The 17887-nt window shown below is 40.5% G+C and overlaps 2 protein-coding genes across 2 annotated transcripts in view; one reads left to right on the forward strand and one right to left on the reverse strand.

The window, feature by feature from the left end:
• The window catches only part of LOC142216490 (gamma-crystallin-3-like), a 401417-nt gene that overhangs the window by 191238 nt on the left and 192292 nt on the right, over window positions 1-17887 (reverse strand). The gene's annotated exons all lie outside the window — the stretch shown is intronic.
• LOC142216497 (gamma-crystallin-3-like) lies at window positions 3419-5690 on the forward strand. Its single transcript, XM_075284371.1, has 3 exons — window positions 3419-3450; window positions 3755-3997; window positions 5415-5690. Exons 1-3 carry the CDS (start codon window positions 3442-3444, stop codon window positions 5688-5690), a joined length of 528 nt encoding a protein of 175 aa, XP_075140472.1. The 5' UTR covers window positions 3419-3441.

Below are 17887 nucleotides of genomic sequence, written 5' to 3' on the forward strand. Positions count from 1 at the left end.
AATGGGGTTCGATATTCATTTGAATAGTCGAATATTGAGGGGTTATTCAAAACTAATATCAAATATTTTACTGTTCGCTCATCTCTACTGACTGTATAAATAAATGAATAGGGAATCCTAAACCATTCAAATTGAAAATGCTGACGGCTAGGTTGGCGAACATGGAATGGGTGCTGCAGGGGTTGTGGGGGCCAGTACAAATGAAAATGAATGGCCCTAAAACTAATATGGAATTGGACTGGGAACAACTATTGGAAGACAATTGTGGGCAGCGGATGGAAGATAAACAAAGGGAAGTGGGGAAGATATGCACGTGGGAGTACAGGTACAAGTGGAAAGAAGAGGTTGCCGATGGATCCCAGGGGTCACTTCTTTCCAGCCAACTCGTGGTGGAAGGTGGAAAGGGTAACTCATGCAGTGTATTAAGGAAGTGGTCACTCACTGGTGACCAGTTCTTTGGCACCATTAAGCCCTCTGGGACAAAAAGTTTTCAGTTTATATGCCCAGAACATTTCCCTCCTCCTAAGCTTCTCAAACCTTTTCGAAGCTAGAGGATGATCTGTTCAATCCGCCTAACATGAAAGTATTTAAAGTCGCAATTGTCTGTTTCAAAAGCGTGTTTGGATAGGCTATGTTTGAGGTAGCCTTTAGACACATTAAACCTGTGGCCATTAATTCTGATGTGAAATGGTAAGGTAGTTTACCCAACATATTATAGACCGCAAATGCAATCAATAAGGTACACAACATAATCTGTCTCTCAAGTGAGATGCTGTTTAATTGAAAAAACCTCCCCCGTTAAAAAAAAAACATCAAGTAATAAAGAGCTGCTTCCAACACTAGATAACATATCCCAAGGGACCAATGTGGGGCCAAGACTACTCATCCCAGATATCACAACTACAAGCAATGTGATGGACTGGGGGTTTGATCAATTATTCTAAGTGTTCAAACCCTATCTATGTGTATCCACGTGTCAGCTAAAGTAGCATTACATATGGTAACAATATCAACTTGTTTAAGAACCTCAAACATCAGAAGAACCGATGTCCATCATCTAGTTGCTATATGAATGCTAGAAGACCTTATAATGTATTGTAACAACTTCTTAGAGGCATATCGTACTCCTGATAGCTAAAAGATAATGGTATAGTAATACCATACCATAATGGTATTGTCCAATAACTGCTGCAGCAACTGGTGTAGGGATAACTAAAAATGATTAACAATTGAGCAAGTCCACAATATAAGGAGAATATCTCCAATAGTCTGGCAGTCCCTGTAACAAAAAAAGGGGAAACTACAGGGTATATAAAATGTAATTTAGCTGAGACTATATAGGTTCAGTGCAGTATTTTTAATTTATTTATTTTGCTTACCTATATAACGTGATCATATTCCCGCTTTTACAGACATTGTCAATCACTGGCACATATAGGGCTCACAGTCTACATTCCCTATTAGCATGTCTTTGGAGTGAGGGAGGAAAATGGTGTACACAGAGAAAATCCACGCAAACATGAGGAGAACATACAAACTCTGTGTAGATGTTGACTTGGATCGGATTCGAACCTAGGACTCCAGCACTTTAAGGCAAAAGTGCTAACCACTGAACCACCGTGCTGAGGTTTCCATGAGTGTGGCTAACCTCCTCAATTTACTAATGATAACACAACAATCTTGTCATTGATTTAATGTCACATTGTTTCACAGGTCAGACTTCCAACTGACCATGAAGTCCAGCTTAGTGGCCTGAAGGGGCTGCATTTAATTCACCATTGGCAAAGCAGAATAGTCATAATGGGCACTAAGGGCCCCTTTACACGGAGTTTACTCTCTGTGTATTCTGTCTACGCTCGGTGTATTCTGTCCATTTTACACATGTAAAAATACACGTGTAAAATGTAGTTAGCCATTGAGTTCAATGGCATGTTCGTATAATGCGCGTCTTCTAGCGCTTGTCTTTTTGCAAGCGCGTAGACGCACACGCAAAAGGACGCGCGTTATACGAACAAGCCATTGAACTCAATGACTAACTACATTTTACACGTGTATTTTTACACATGTAAAACGGACAGAATACACTGAGAGTAGACAGAATATACGGAGCGTAAACTCCATGTGAAGGGGCCCTAAGACTTACAAAAAGTAAAACATTTGATGAGTTTTAAAGACATTAGATGGAGGTGGGGTGCGGTTATGTTAGAAATAAGCTTTTGTGATCACTTAGTTGGTAAGGAGAATGTCATTGAGAACCCTAAATCTGGTGTGTTTTCACTAGAAAAAATCTTCCGAGTATAGTCCAGGAGGAATAAAGGATTATGAAAGAACTGTATAAGGGGTGAAATAGGACAGAGCAGTTCATACTGAAATCTTGTCTTTTGCGACAATTGTAACATACAGTATATCCAGTGACCCTAGTTCTAGGTGGCAGCAGTGGCATAGACAACTGGGCAAACCAAAATAATGAATTAGTTTGTACCACAGTTGATTTTAATAAAACACAGTTAGAAGTCTATTTTATTACAGTATGTATGGAGCATACTTGCGATAATCTGACTGCAACATAATATTTAAAAAGATCAGGAACTTACTGGCCACCCAGGCTCTTGTAAAGTGCATAATATCCATAAGTTCATTTTTGTGGACAGTGTGTCTTCAGTGTATGTTCAGTGTTTCTTCAGCATCAGTGCAGTATGTCTTCGAAAATGGACAGTGTCTTCAGTGTGTGATCCTAGTTTGCAGATCCACCATAAAAAAACCCACAAGAGACATCTAATGATATCCATTGCTTGTCTGTAAAACTAGACAGCACACTGATGCAACTATGAGGTTTTTAGTCTCCCATAGGCTTCTATGGGCGCGTCTGTTCCGCAAAAACTGAACAGAATAGGACTTGTTCTATCTGATTCAACTCAGAAATCACGATTTGCATACTGATCAGTGAAAAACATGGTTGTGTGCATGTGCCCATACAAATGAATGGGTCAGTGTGCTATGTGCGAAAAACACGGATAGCACACGGATCTTGCTCAAGGTTATCTGCAAGGGGCCTAAATCATAAACCTTTCCAATGAGCCATAGAAAAATCTTTTCATTGAAAATGCTGTTGTAAGGTAAGACTTTAGCAACTTTTTAACTCTACTCTGAGGTGGCAGACCCATGATTGGTGTAGTGGGGAGAACGTGGTCAGCTGTAAGTATTAAACTCCATTGTCTGTGCTTGTCTGCATTCGGCTTTCCAAATTTGTTGAAAGCAAAAAACTATAACAAAAGTCATAGAGAACAATGAATACTCTTTACTACATGTAAAAAGCTATTCATTGTAACTAGCTGACATACAGTTCTGTGTGTAGCCCGTGCAGTACAGGATGTATATAAGGGCTTCCTCTATCCAGTCAGGTAGCAGTTATTGAGAGAAGAAGGTGGTAAATTAAGCATCATGGGCAAGGTAAGAAAATAGTGTAAGGCCTCCTGCAAATGACCATACTTTTGATCTGCAATTACAGATCCACGATTGTTCCACAGGCATTTTGATGGCCCCAGACACAAGACCACTTTCTTTGTAAACCAGCAAACCCATTATGGTCATGTGCATGAGACCTAGCCCTTGTACTATAACATTCTTCTAGCAATGTGTTATTTCATAGGCATTAATGTGCATTTCATTTAAAATGATAGAACTTGTAAGAATTATCTGTAATGTGTATCTATATTGTTACCATTATTCTTATTTTCACTCTTGAATTTTATAGATTATTTTCTACGAAGACAGAAACTTCCAGGGTCGCTCATATGAGTGTCACTCTGAATGCCCAGATTTGACTTCATACTTTAGACGTTGCAACTCTATTCGTGTAGAAAGTGGAAACTGGATCCTATATGAACACCCCAACTACAGAGGACACCAGTACTTTCTCCATAAAGGAGAGTATCCTGACTTTCAGCAATGGATGGGATATAATGACTCCATTAGATCTTGCCGCATAAGCCCCCAGGTGAGTTGATTAAACAATTTTCATTTCATCTGCATCACAATAATCCCAAATATACTGCTCATTGCTTTCTATGGACTCTAAATGTACATCTAGGTGTCGTAAATTTTAAAGTAGAGAAATCTGACATTATTTGGCAATGTTGTCAGCATTAACCATGAATGTGAACCAGGAAAAAAAGAATCTTGGTCTTGTCTCTTTAAATAAGGCCCCAGTTCAAGTCAGAAATGCATTTTAATTTTGACTACAAAGTAATATTTCACAGCTTTGTTTCACGATTATTGATGAGAGCGCTGACAAGGATCCGGGGTCTTCTCTATTTATAATTATTGTATACATTGGCTTATACAAGCTGCTAATGGGGCAGGACCATCTCAACAAATCAAATATTGTAAAAAGCATTAATGCTTCAACACAACCACCCTAATGTAGAAGACTGCAATATCTGCAACATACATTGCACTTTGTATATGTAATGACATTAAGTCCTTTTATTTTACTTTTATACTGCTAAAATTTTACACAGAGGCATACAGACATATTACAGTAGTATTCGCCTACAGTAGCATTGCTTCGAAAAGGGAAATAAAGATCTTCAGCGTATAGTTAATTTTTAAACAATGATAGGTGGGGTAATGGGATGTGCCAAGAAAGCGGTCCTATATGAAGGTAATTTATAGGGAAATCAAGCTAATAAGTTGTGTTTTTCTTTGGTTTAAAGGGGTTGTTCAAAAGACTTCTATTAACTTATTCTGGCTGCCTTTTTTTTGTAGGGCCTGAGGATTCTGGATTCATACTGAGCTTAACATGATCGTAATTGACCAAATAGCCCGAGTTGCTTTGCCTCCTCTCCCATTTGCACAGGTATTTTCCTATGCTATGTGGAGGCTTGCTTTACTATAGTCAGCCAGCCATCATAACCTAGGTAACTACCTGTACAAACAACAGAGGAAAGAAATGATAGAGTGGCCCAGGGATATATATGTGACTTGGGGTCCACAAACAAGTCCAGAATACCCAGATCCTTCATGAAGAAACCGCGAGCCAAAGAAAGTATAAAATAGAAGTCTCCAGCCAACCACTTTAAAAAGGCTAAAGTCAGCCATTGAGGAGAGAGGTGCAAACCAAACCCATCATCTTGGAGTTTGATGGAAAGAACATGTGCAACAATTATCACCTCAAATTGGTTAAAAACCGATGGATGAGGAATTGAACTAAGGTTCAGAAAACACACATTGGGCACTTTAGTCCTTAACCATGAATCCCAAAATGCAGTAATAGAGACCAAATATAATCTATCCTGTGAAGACCTCTCTTTCTTTTGTGGTTTTGTGGTTATCAATAAAATACTGTAGCTATACTGAAAACTATAACGTTGGATTGTATTAATACTGAAATATATATTATTTTGTTTTACCAGCACCAAGGCTCATTCAGAATCAGGATCTATGAAAAAGAGGATTTTAGAGGACAGATGATGGAGTTCACTGAAGATTGTCCTCATGTCTATGAGAGATTCCGCTACCATGATATTCATTCTTGTCATGTACATGATGGATACTGGATGTTCTATGAGGAGCCCAACTACAGAGGACGTCAGTATTACCTGAGACCTGGAGAGTACAGGAGATACACTGACTGGGGAGCTTCTAATCCCAGAATTGGATCCTTCAGACGTGTCCATCATTTCTACTGACCTAGACAAAGTGCATAACATAATATTGCATTAACTCAGCCAGTACATTGAAATATTGGTAACTCTCATTTGTATAGAGCTCAGAATAATCCTCTTTGTGCATGTCCATCCATTGTATTAAAATGAGAAGACAATAAAGAAACTTTAAAAAGCTCCTGTAGTGTTTATTAATGTAATAGCTTTTTATTTGCTTCTGGGAGGTCTCTATGAATGCCTGATCTTAGCAGAATTTCTTCTTTTAGGAAATATCATATGATTCTATGATCCCAATTTAAAAAAGAAAATCTTTTTAAAATACTATTTTTGCCTTTTTTCTTTGTGAGGTCCATCAATATAATATAGACAAGCTGATTTCAAAAGAAGCCCGTTATCCCAATGGTGTGTTTTAGGGGTAGCCAGCGTTTTACGAGTTGCCAAAATTTTCTCAAATTGAAGGAAATGTTCCAAAGTGCAACAAAATCCACATTTTTGTGCATTTTATTCCACATTATAAACGGAACGTTTTTCCACTGCGTCAGAAGAGTCAATGCACTGGTAATATGTCAAAGCTGAGGACCAGAAGATAACAAATAACTGTCAAACACATTCACCGGTAATAAGAATCCATTGCCTATAGTTTATATCATATACCTTTCCAATGAACCAATAGAAAAAAAACTTCCTTACTGTACTTCACTTCTTTAAAGGGGTTATCCAGTCACTAGTACCAGACAATGACGTTCGCAGTATTGTTTACTTACCGTAAGCCAGGCTGCTTATTCGCCATAGAAACTGTAGTGGCAAGTGTAAGTACTGCAGCGCTGTCCCATTGAAATCTATGTGGCAGCACTGCAGTACCTACACTCGTTGCTACAGTTTTTACAGTGAGTGAGCAGCACGGGTCAAAGTATGTAAAAAACACTGCAAACCATGCTGCATGGGTTCCTAGGTGTCAGACCGCACAAAACTAAGGATAGGCCATCAATGTTGAAAACCGGATAATCCCGTTAAGCACACCATGACCTATGATAGTATGTTCATGTTATCAAGCTATTATCTATGTTTTAACAGAATATAAATAAAGACAATTTCCATTAAAGATATTGCTGTAAGGTAAGCTATTCCTTTATAATACCGTACACTGTTTTATGCCAACCAGCAATTTTTTACCTTTACTCTGAGATGGGAGACCCATGATTGGTGAAGTGAGGAGAACATGGTCAGTTGTAAGTACTAAGCTACATTGTCTGTGCTTGTCTGTATTTAGCTTTTCAAATTTGGTGAAAGCAAAAAACTATAACAAAAGTCATAGAGAACAATGAGCACTCTTTAGTGCAGGTAAAAAGCTATTCATTGTAACTAGCTGACATCCAGTTATGTGTGTAGTCTGTGCAGTACAGGATGTATATAAGGGCTTCCTCTATTCAATCAAGTAACAGTTATTAAGAGAACAACGTGGTAAATAAAAGGGTTACCCAGTGTTAGAGTAATTCTCTATGATACCAGTTTCCAAAAATGATCTGCAGATACATCCACCGCAGTGTTAAATACTCACCTGTGCAGCCTTTTCTTGGCTTTATTTTACTTGAGACTCCTTGTTTCTCTGCAGTGAATCTGTGAACAAACTACACTTCTCCTGATGCATCTGCCTGCTCTCCCCTTTAATGAAATCATAGGTAATAAATCATTACCCACATCTGAGGTCACATGATACTGTGATATTTCTTTTGGATGCTCACTCCCCCTCAATCCTGTAAGCAGCAAACACATGGAGTAAGAGCAGATAAATGCATCATGGGAAATGTAGTTCCTTCTCAGGTTCACTGCATGTAGATAACAGTGATACAAGTAGAATAAAGAAAGAAATGGATACTTTAGGCTTGTCCATCATTCCATCATCTACTAACCTAGAAAAAAAGTGGAACTATAATATTGCATCACTTCAGTCAGTACATTGAAATCTTGTTAAAGAGGACCTTTCACCTCCCGGGGCGCATGCGGTTTTATATACCACTAGAAAGCCGACAGTGCGCTGAATTCAGTGCACTATCGGCTTTCAAATTCTGTGCCCCCCGTGAAGAGCTATCGGTGCCAGTACCGTAGCTCTTCACTGTCAGAATGGCGTTTCTGACTGTCAGTCAGTAATGTCTTTCCTCACAGTAGCGTCTATTGTGCTGTACGCACCCTCACCTCCTAATAGTACTCTTCCATAGAGTACTGGGGGGGCATTCCTCACCGCTCAGTGTCATCGCTGAGTTGTAAGCAATGGCCCCTCTCACAGTACAATGCTATAGATGCTACTGTGAGGAAGGGCATTCCTGACTGACTGTCAGAAACACCCTTCTGACAGAGAAGAGCTACGATACCGGCACCGATACCTCTTCATCGGGGGCACAGAATGTGAAAGCTGAATTCACCGCACTGTCAGCTTTCTAGCGGTGTATTACACCGCATGTGCCCCAGGAGGTGAAAGGTCCTCTTTAACTCTCATTTGTATAAGGCTCAAAATAGTCTTCTTTGTGCATGTCCATCACTTGTAGTAAGTTAAGGGGCCGGGGGAATTTTACAGTCACTGCGAAGTAGAATCCCATCCTAAGATTGCAGAAAAATATTTGCAATGGAAACGCTGCGATTTCCAAAAGCATTGTTAGTTTGGAAATTGCAGAGTGTCAATTATACCTACGTAAATGATAACGGTTTACTAGGGTTGAGCGATCGGGATCGGAAAAGATCGTATTCCGATCAGCGATCGAGTAAATTTCAGAATCAGAATTCCGACCCGATCTTTTCCAGCGGGATCGAGATCGGAGGTTATCTCAAAATCGGCTCAACCCTAAAAGTGACTTTTCCCATAGAGAAGCATTGACTAGGGTTGAGGATCGGGATCGGAAAAGATCGGATTCTGATCGGTGATCGAGCAAATTTCACGATCGAGATCGGGATCGAGATCGGCTAGAAAATGATTGGAAATCGGATTTTAAAATCGATCTTGAAATCTCAAGATCAGCTCAATCCTACGGTTTACATATAGGTATAATGGAATCAAAAAGTTCACAAAAGAAAACATCTTTTTGTGAAAGTACTGCAGGAAAAACTGCAATGCTCTGCTGTTTTTTCCACAAAACTTTTTTGCTGTGGACCTATACGTGAGGTCTTAGCCTTAAAGGCTATTTAGTGTATACTAAATTGAGAGATTTTTTATTTATTCTGATTTCTTTAAATGCCTGATCTTAACAAAATTTTATATTGGACGATTACATTATGCTTTTTTAATTCATAATTGAAACAAAAATATTTTGAAAATTGGATTTTTGCCTGTTATCTGGGTGTAGTTTCTGTTTCTCAGTTAACCAATATATCCCTAGTATAAATACTTAGACTAATGCTGGGTTCACATCTGCATACGCTGACAATTTGGCACATTGCTGATTACTGATACTGGTCAATCAAATCTGATCAGCCAATAGCAGCTTTCTGGCACAAATCCAATTATCTGTGCTGGTAGATGAATCGGCATCCGGCAGTGATTAGTGCTATATCATTACCAAATATCAGGGTAATGGTACTACCTCCTCCTGAGACTTGCTTGCTACTCCATGAATCCACCTGTGTTTGCCTCAAGCCATCTTCCTCTCTATCCTCTCTATCCTTCTATATATAGTGTTAAATTTTAGGTAAAATCAATACAACAGAGTATATATAGAACAGGAAAAGTGTTAGAAGGAGTATACATTTCTCCCAGGTTCCTGTCATATACATTCTAAAAGCAGCAGGAAAAGCTTGTAGCAAGAAAGGCTATGTTCCTTGCTGTAGGGTTTTACCGAAACCCAAGTAAGGGAGGGTTCACACGGTGTAACGTGCCGCGTGATGTGGCACGTCTACGCCGCGGGAGCCTTTACGGGCCGGACACGCTCCCATTGATTTCAATGGGAGCGGGGATCATATGCGCCACGCTATTTTGCGGCCGTGATGTTGCGGCCGCAACATCACGGCTGCAAAATAGCACAGCGCATACGATCCCTGCTCCCATTGAAATCAATGGGAGCGTGTACGGCCCGCGAAAGCTCCTGTGGCATAGACGTGCCACATCACACGGCACGTTACACCATGTGAACCCTCCCTTAGGCTGAGTTGAGACAGGGTTTTTTGGTCTGGAATTTGACGTGGAGGTTGCCTCAGATTTCAGACCAAAAAATGGGTAGCCATGACTGGATGCCGATGCAGTGCACTGGCATCCAGTCGCTGCACTCCGCTCTGGATTAGGCCCAAAATTAATGGGCCTAGTCGGGAGGGAGTGTCTTCAGGTGGACGTCCGGCCGTGGAATGTGCCTGAAGAAAGAGTATGTCGCTTCTTTTTTCTAGGAACAGTAACAAACCACTCGCGGAAAAAGGAACCCATTGATTTCAATGGGAGGCGGTTTTTTGAGCTGGATTCTAACGCGGATTCCACAAAAAATCCAGCCTAAAAACCCTGTGTGAACTCAGCTTTAAAGGTCTGGCTACTGCAGTAGGGAGAGTTTGGTGTGTCTTTACTCCATTCAGCCACTTCAGGTATTTGGGATGAGTGGGGTTAATGCCTTGCCATCTCTCTGCTCCTGGGTAAAGCACTTTTTTTTTTTTTTTTTTTTTATATTCAATTTTTATTGACATTTTACATAATTTTACAATAGCAAAATGAGGTAGAGTAAATGCAGAAACTGTGATCCACAGGGTAAGCAAATTACATATCAAATACAACGAAATGAGTGCAAACAAATAGAAAACAAGTCTCTACTGTCTATCTCTATTACTGTTTCCATAGAGGTAAGTATTATCTATCTAGACTGAAACAAGGAAGAGAAAGGAAACAAAGAAGAAAATGGAAGAGAGTAGCAAAAAGATAAGAAGAGGTAAGAGGTACAGAAGAAAGAAGAAGGGTGGGAGGGATTGGGAGGGGGGGGAAAGGGGGGAGGTGGAGGGGGAGATATGGTGTATTTACTAGAAAGTAGGAGGCCTCACACATAATGTCAACGGAGATCTGGACCTTTCAGGGGACAAAGAAGATTGTAGCTATTTCAGAGTGTATCCGCGTGAATTGTCGTTTTCCGGTAGGATAACCAGGGCGACCATAGTTTGAGAAATTTATGATGAGTGAAGGTAGACCAACTGGATAATTCTTCAAATCGCACCACTAAGTCAACTTTGTTCTGAAACTGTTGAATGGGCGGTGCGTTAGGTTGTAGCCAATAAAGTGGTATGAGAGATTTGGCTATTTCTATTAAGTGCGTGTTTAGATTGGACTTGGAGGGTTTCCAATTTGGCGACGGACAGGACAGGCAGACTAGCTCAGGTGTCAATAGAACAGGTTGGTCATTGACTTCTGACATTATGTCCCGAATCTTATCCCAGTAGGGTGCAATGAATGCGCAATCAAACCAGATATGGGCAGAGGTGCCAATTTCTACTCCACATCTCCAGCATAAGTTTGAGTCTGTTAAACCTCGTCTGTGCAGCCAATCTGGCGTTCTGTACCATCTACTTAGGACTTTATAATGCAGCTCTTGCAACCTTGTACATGAAGAAAATCCATGTGAATGTTTCAGTATGAACGACTTGTCCTCCTCAGACAAAGAAGTTCGAAGCTCCCTATCCCAGGACAATAAGAAGTCAGGTGGTTCCACCGATTTCGCTGATTCAACATATCGTTTGCAAACTTTTAGTGTCCGCATAGATTTTGAGGTCGTCAGGAGGGCTTTCTCTAGTGGTGACGAGTCTCTAAATAGATTAGAACGGTTAGGAATATCAGTGAGAGTTTTGACAAAGTGCATATAATGCAAGAAGGTAAGCTTCGCGTTGGGGATCATGTCCTGAAGATCATCTCTAGAAATCGGGGAGGATAGAGAGAAGAGATCGCCCAATCTCCTTTCACCTAACGCACTCCAAAGGTCCAGGTAAGTTTGTTTAGGGTCCGGAAGTAAATATGGGACATCATCTGCTGGGATTGCTTTAGACGGAAGGAGGTTCAATTTTTTGGATATCTCTCTCCAAATAAGGCAGGGGCCTCTAAGCGTCAAATTTACATCATCAGGAGAGGAGACAAGAAGGTGTGGAAGCCATAATTTACGTTTCACGTCTACACCATAAGTTTCTAGGACCAAATGCCATAAAGCAGAATCTTTAGGTGGTGACACCAGATCAATCCAGTTGCTGAGCAAGTTTGCCTTGTACAATGTAAGTACATCTGGGAACTGGATCCCCCCCTCCTCCTTTTTCAAGATAAGAGTCTTATACGCTACTCTTGGAGACTTCTGCTTCCAAACAAATGACCTGAAAGCAGTAATCAAATTCTGGAGGAAGCGTGTGGGTAGCTCTATGGGTAACATTCTCAAAACATAAGTCAATTTTGGAATAACATAAGTCTGCAAAACATGTTTCCTGCCAAACCAAGAGATGTAAGGAAGATCATACTGAGATAGCATTTTCAGAAGTTCTCGCGCCAGGGGAATAAAATTTACAGTATAGAGATCATTGACATTAGGCGTCAGATAAATACCTAAATATTTGAGCGATTTAGAAGACCATTTATAAGGAGAGCCAGTCTTTGCCTTCTGGACTTGGTCATTAGATAGTGTAATATTAAGTATCTCAGACTTAGTAAAATTTACCTTATAATTCGACAACTCACTATATCTCTGTAAGAGAGACGTCAAGGCTAATAAGCCATCCGACTGGTTAGTGATCAAGAACAATACGTCATCTGCAAATGCTACCAATTGAAGTTCCTTATCACCTACTGGGAGACCCTTTATGTCTGCCGATTGACGAATGGCACATAACAATGACTCTAGAGACAATACAAATAAGGTGGGCGAGAGAGGACACCCCTGGCGAGTTCCGTTGGAGATTTCAAAATAATTGGAAAGAAGTCCATTCACCCTGACTCGTGCATGTGGTTGCGAATATAAAGACAGAATAGCCGTGACAAATTGTTCGGGAATGCCAAATCTCTGCAAAGCTAACTGCATAAAACTCCAATCAACACGATCGAAAGCTTTTTCAGCATCGATGCTGAGGAAAAGGAGAGGTATACGTTTACTTTTCGCTAGTTGTGTTGCATGGAGTAGTCTCCTAGAATTATCTCTCCCTTCCCGTCCTTTGACAAAGCCTGATTGCTCATTGTGGGTAAGTTTAGGTACCAAGGGTCGTAGTCTCAGAGCCAGGATCTTCGCCCAAATCTTTAGATCAACATTAAGCAATGATATAGGACGATAATTACTGCAGAGCGTAACATCCTTGCCCTCTTTTGGGATTAACGTGATTTGAGCCTCTAAGGTCTGTCTAGCTAGGGAGCCTCCAGTGAGCAAGTCATTGCAGAGCGTGGAGAAATGCGGAACTAAAACATCTGCGAAACATCTATAATAAGAGATAGGAAGACCATCAGGTCCAGGACTTTTGCCCTTAGGGAACGTCGCGAGGGCAAGCCTAACCTCTTCATGCGAAATAGGATCTAATAAGGACTGCGCTAAATGTTCATCTAAAGTTGGAAGAGACAATTCACTAAGAAACTTCTGAATCATAGAAGAGCGTTTCTCCATGTCTAACGGTGTTTCCTGTGATCTCAAATTATAAAGCTCACTATAATACATCTTGAATGTTTCTGCTATTTCCTCAGAGAAGTGGCGAGGGACACCAGCAGGATCCATAATCTTATTTATATATGACTTCTCTTTAGCTTTCTTGATAAGATGTGTCATAAACTTGCCACTTTTGTCTCCATGAGCATAAAGTTTGTACTTAAAAAAGAATTGGCTTCTAGTCGCCCGTCTATGCAGAATCCTATTCAATTGTTCCCTAAGGGACGTAAGTTCTGGTAATAAAGATTTAAGTCTATTTTGCTTATGAGTCTTTTCTATAAATGCTATCTGTTGCATAATACTATCTATCTCTTTCCTAGTGTGTTTCTTGACTGCAGTGGCCTTGTTTACAAATAGGCCTCTTACATAAGCCTTATGGGCTTCCCAAACTGAACCTAATGCAACATCCGGCGAAATATTGATAGAGAAAAAGTGTTTCAACTGCTCTTTCAGAATCTGTCACAAAATTTGAATCTTCTAATAAGTGCTCATTTAAGCGCCACGTCCACTGTTTGGGCGACATGTCACGAAACTCAAACGAGACCGTGACCGGTGAGTGGTCAGAAACCACACTACATCCAATGTCTGCTCTAACTACACTAGACGAAAGGCTCGAGGAACACATAATGTAATCTATTCTGTAGTAGCTGTTATTCTTCGGGGCAAAATGGGTGAAGTCTTTCACAGACGGGTTGAGTTGACGCCATGCGTCTATCAATTTCAGAGATTGTAAAGAGGTATGGACTGATCTTAATGCCTTCTGAGAGTGTACAGAGCGGCCTGTAGAAGAATCTAACAGGGGATTTAAGGGGAGATTCAGGTCTCCTCCTAATATCACCTCACCCACTGCAAAAGCGCCTAGTGTTGAGAGAGTAGATTTTAACCAAGGTATTTGTGAATGGTTGGGTGCATATAAGTTAGCTAAGGTAACCTCTCTAGAAGCAATTTTCCCTCTCAAAAAGACATATCTACCCTCTGTGTCACACATTTGCTGAGTCAAGGTGAATGGAACCGAATGATGAATAGCAATAACCACTCCTTTAGTTGAAGAAGTGGGATGAGAGCTGCAAAACCATAGAGGAAATGCTTTTTTAGGTAGTGAGGGTGTCCTATCTCGCTTCCAATGCGTCTCTTGTAACATAAGAATTTGGGAACCCAATTTCCTTGCTATTTGTAAGACAGAATGCCGTTTTTGTGGGGACAGCATCCCGTTAACATTTAAGGAGGTCACCCTGATGTCCGTCATTTCTGCCACTAAATGCAAATCTCGTACTATAGTACTACAGTACTAGTACAGGGGAAGTAGGGGAGGCAAGAGGATCAAAAAAGAAGGGGGGGGGGAGGAGAGGAGGGGGGGATAGCGAGAAGAGAGCAAGGAAAGAGAAAAGAAGAGCAAGTATCAGAGAGATAGAACAGAGTAGACCAGGAACTGTGTACAACAGTAATGAAAACAAGTAATACTATAAATCAGATCACACGTCCGTTTATAGTATGAATAGGACCATAAATGCACCTATGGATACAATACGGTTAGCGGGTATACAATATCTGATCGGGTATCGCCTATCACCGCCTCTCTATAAAATACAAAACAGATAATTGCTGGGATATCAATGGAAGTGAAGAAATAACAAGTAAACTGAAGAATACAACCGAACACTGGCAAAGTGAAAGCAGGTAAGTATGCAAATAATTAAGGCAAAAATAAAGGTCCAGTTGTAACATCAGGTGGACCTGGATTAAGTAGCAGAGTATTCAATAGGAATTCCCGACGTCACACTATAGGAGGTCGGAGCATTAACATGATCAATAAACAATCTGAACGTGTGCATGTCCACAAATTCCAATACTCATTGAGAAAGAGACATACGGCTTTTGTGAAAAAGTCTCCTATGCCTTGGAGACTTTTGCCTCAATTGCGTCTGCGGCTCAAAATCATCCGGTAATGTCGGAAAATCTTGTAAATCAGGGGTCGGCATCCAAGAAGGAATATCAATAGAGTCTATATTTAGAGCTCTCCACAATGCCGGTAGGTCATGTGGCGTAGAAACAACTAGTCTCTTCCCATTACAGGAGAATGAAAGACCGAAGGGATAGAGCCATGCGTACTGTATTCCCCGTGATCTCAGAACTTCCAATAGAGGTCGCAATATTCGGCGCTTGGCCAATATGGAAGGAGCTATGTCTTGATAAATCAGAATTTCGTCTTCACCTACTAAAATCTTTTGTTTTTGCTTGGCTGCGGACAGGATAGCTGTTGTATCAAGATAAGATAAAAAAGCCACATATAATGTCCCTGGGAGGGTCTCCAACTTGAGGTTTCGGCCTAAGAGCCCTATGTATACGCTCAATGATAATTGGTGCAGCTCTTTCCGCCCCCAGCAAGTCGGTGAAAAGCTGTGATGCCATTTTAGTTAGTTCATCTGGAGCCCAAGACTCCGGCACCCCTTTGATACGTATATTCCTCCTTCTACCTCTATTCTCTTGATCTTCTATTAGTAGAAGAGATCTATCAATGTATTCCTTATGAACAGCTAGCTGTGATGCAGCAATCTCAGTGTGCGCCGAGATGGTATTGCAGGCTGACTCTAGGCCCGAAACTCTGAGGCCCAATGACTCCATCACTCCTCTAATGTCCGCCAACTGTTCCATTACTGGACCCAATGCCGTAGTTAGTGCACGTTGGAAAAAAGCTTGTGTCATAACCACAGTACCTTCATCAGCCTTAGCCGTTGCAGCCGGGTCTTCCATATCGGAGTCCTCCACACCTTCCGTGCTTTGAGAAAGAGACGGCGCCATCTTAGAGGTTCTCGCAGGAGACAACGCGGGCTTCTTCTTGAGGTAAGTTTGCAACATACCTTGTGGTTTAGCGGTTTTTGGGGTGCTCAGGAGATCCTGACCCTTTTCTTTGCCATACTTGACCATGTTCGGGTGTATAATGCTGGAGAGAAGCGGTGAAACAGGCTATGAACTGCAGAGCCCTAAGGGAACACAGCCATTCAGTCGCGCGGTCAGACTCCGCCCCTGTGAGTAAAATTACTTTGTGTTGTGTCTGGGAAGCTGTGCAGTAAGCCCTGCTCTCTGTCAGTAGGAATCTGTATTCTATGTAGTGCCTGGATGGCTAGGATTTTCTGCTACAGGAAAAGAAGCTAGCAGAACCCATTGAAATCAATGGGAGACCTTTTTTTCAGTGTGGAAAATTCCACACCAAATTCCTCACCATTTTCCTCCATGTGAATGGACCCTTAAAGAATCAGTACAAGCACTTTTTGTTTTTTGTATCTCTTAGTGGTGTATTCCACAGTGCAACATTTCAGCTCCAATGAAACTTTATAAAGCAATGTCTCAGTGCAGTCAATACTGGTATATAAAGGTCACAGATTTGTATATGGCTAAAAGATGCCAAAAGAAAGGACCAGATTAATAACATAGGTGGACATGGGTGGAAACCCAACCCAACATGGGTGGAAACCCAATCTGAATCTTTAGGAACAAAGGATTATTTTGTACTTGATCAACAAATGGTATGACATGGCAAGAAAACTTTAAAAAAGTATGTTTATTGAGATATATATAACAAAAAAATTATTCCACAACTCAAAAAAACTGGTTATTGATAGGTCTGTGTCAGATGGTTCGCATCTATGAAACAATAGAAACACAAATTAGTATGTGATGTATCAAAACATAAAAATCACACAAAATTATCCTAAGGCTTCTGAGAATAAGGCATCACATCAGACTCCCCCCAAAGCAAGTCACATCCCTACATCACCACTACCACCTTAAAGTCTACGTTTAGTATGTGTGGTTTTTAAGGTGTTTAACTGAAATATCCAATCCAGTTCTTGCTTTTTTTAGTAATTGAATTTGATCACCCACCTCAGGAGAGGGACATGGTCGATAATTATTCTGATGCAGAGGAGGCCAGGATCCTTGAACACAAAGCGATGCCACATTCCTCACCATCCCATTCATATCGGATTTATATTGGCATCTTTTGACATAGTTTTGCTCTATATATCAATAGCTCATAGAAACATAAACAACATCTTCCTCCTATGACAAGAAGATGTGGACCAGTTAAATAATTTCCATGTCATAAAAAAGTATAAAAAAGAAAATGTTTGTTTTTGTACCGTGTTAGCAAGTGGGTATGAAATATAAAAACCAAAAAACTTGAGAGTCTTCAGTAGGTGATACCTTTTTTAATGGCTAACTCTTAATGATGACAGAATATAACGTTTCAAAGCTCTTTGGCTTCTTCTTCAGATATAACTAAGAACAATTTCTGAAGGCTGCATATTTATGTACAACAGGACACATAGGGATAGGATTTCAGGAGAGAGGGGGATGAGGAGAAGAGGATTATTAACCGGTTAAGGACCAGGCCCAGAAGTACATTAAGGACCGGGCCTCTTTTTTCAAAACTGACATGTGTCACTTTAAATGGCAATAACTTTGAGACGCTTTAACTTACACAAGTGATTTTGAAATTGTTTTTTCGTAACACATTATACTTCATGTTAGTGGTAAACACTAATCAATATTTTTGTATTTATTTATAAAAAAAACTAGCAAATTTGATGGAAATTTGGAAAAAAT

The sequence above is a fragment of the Leptodactylus fuscus genome, chromosome 8 (genome assembly GCF_031893055.1).
Source record: "Leptodactylus fuscus isolate aLepFus1 chromosome 8, aLepFus1.hap2, whole genome shotgun sequence".
In the NCBI taxonomy this organism is placed as follows: domain Eukaryota; kingdom Metazoa; phylum Chordata; class Amphibia; order Anura; family Leptodactylidae; genus Leptodactylus; species Leptodactylus fuscus.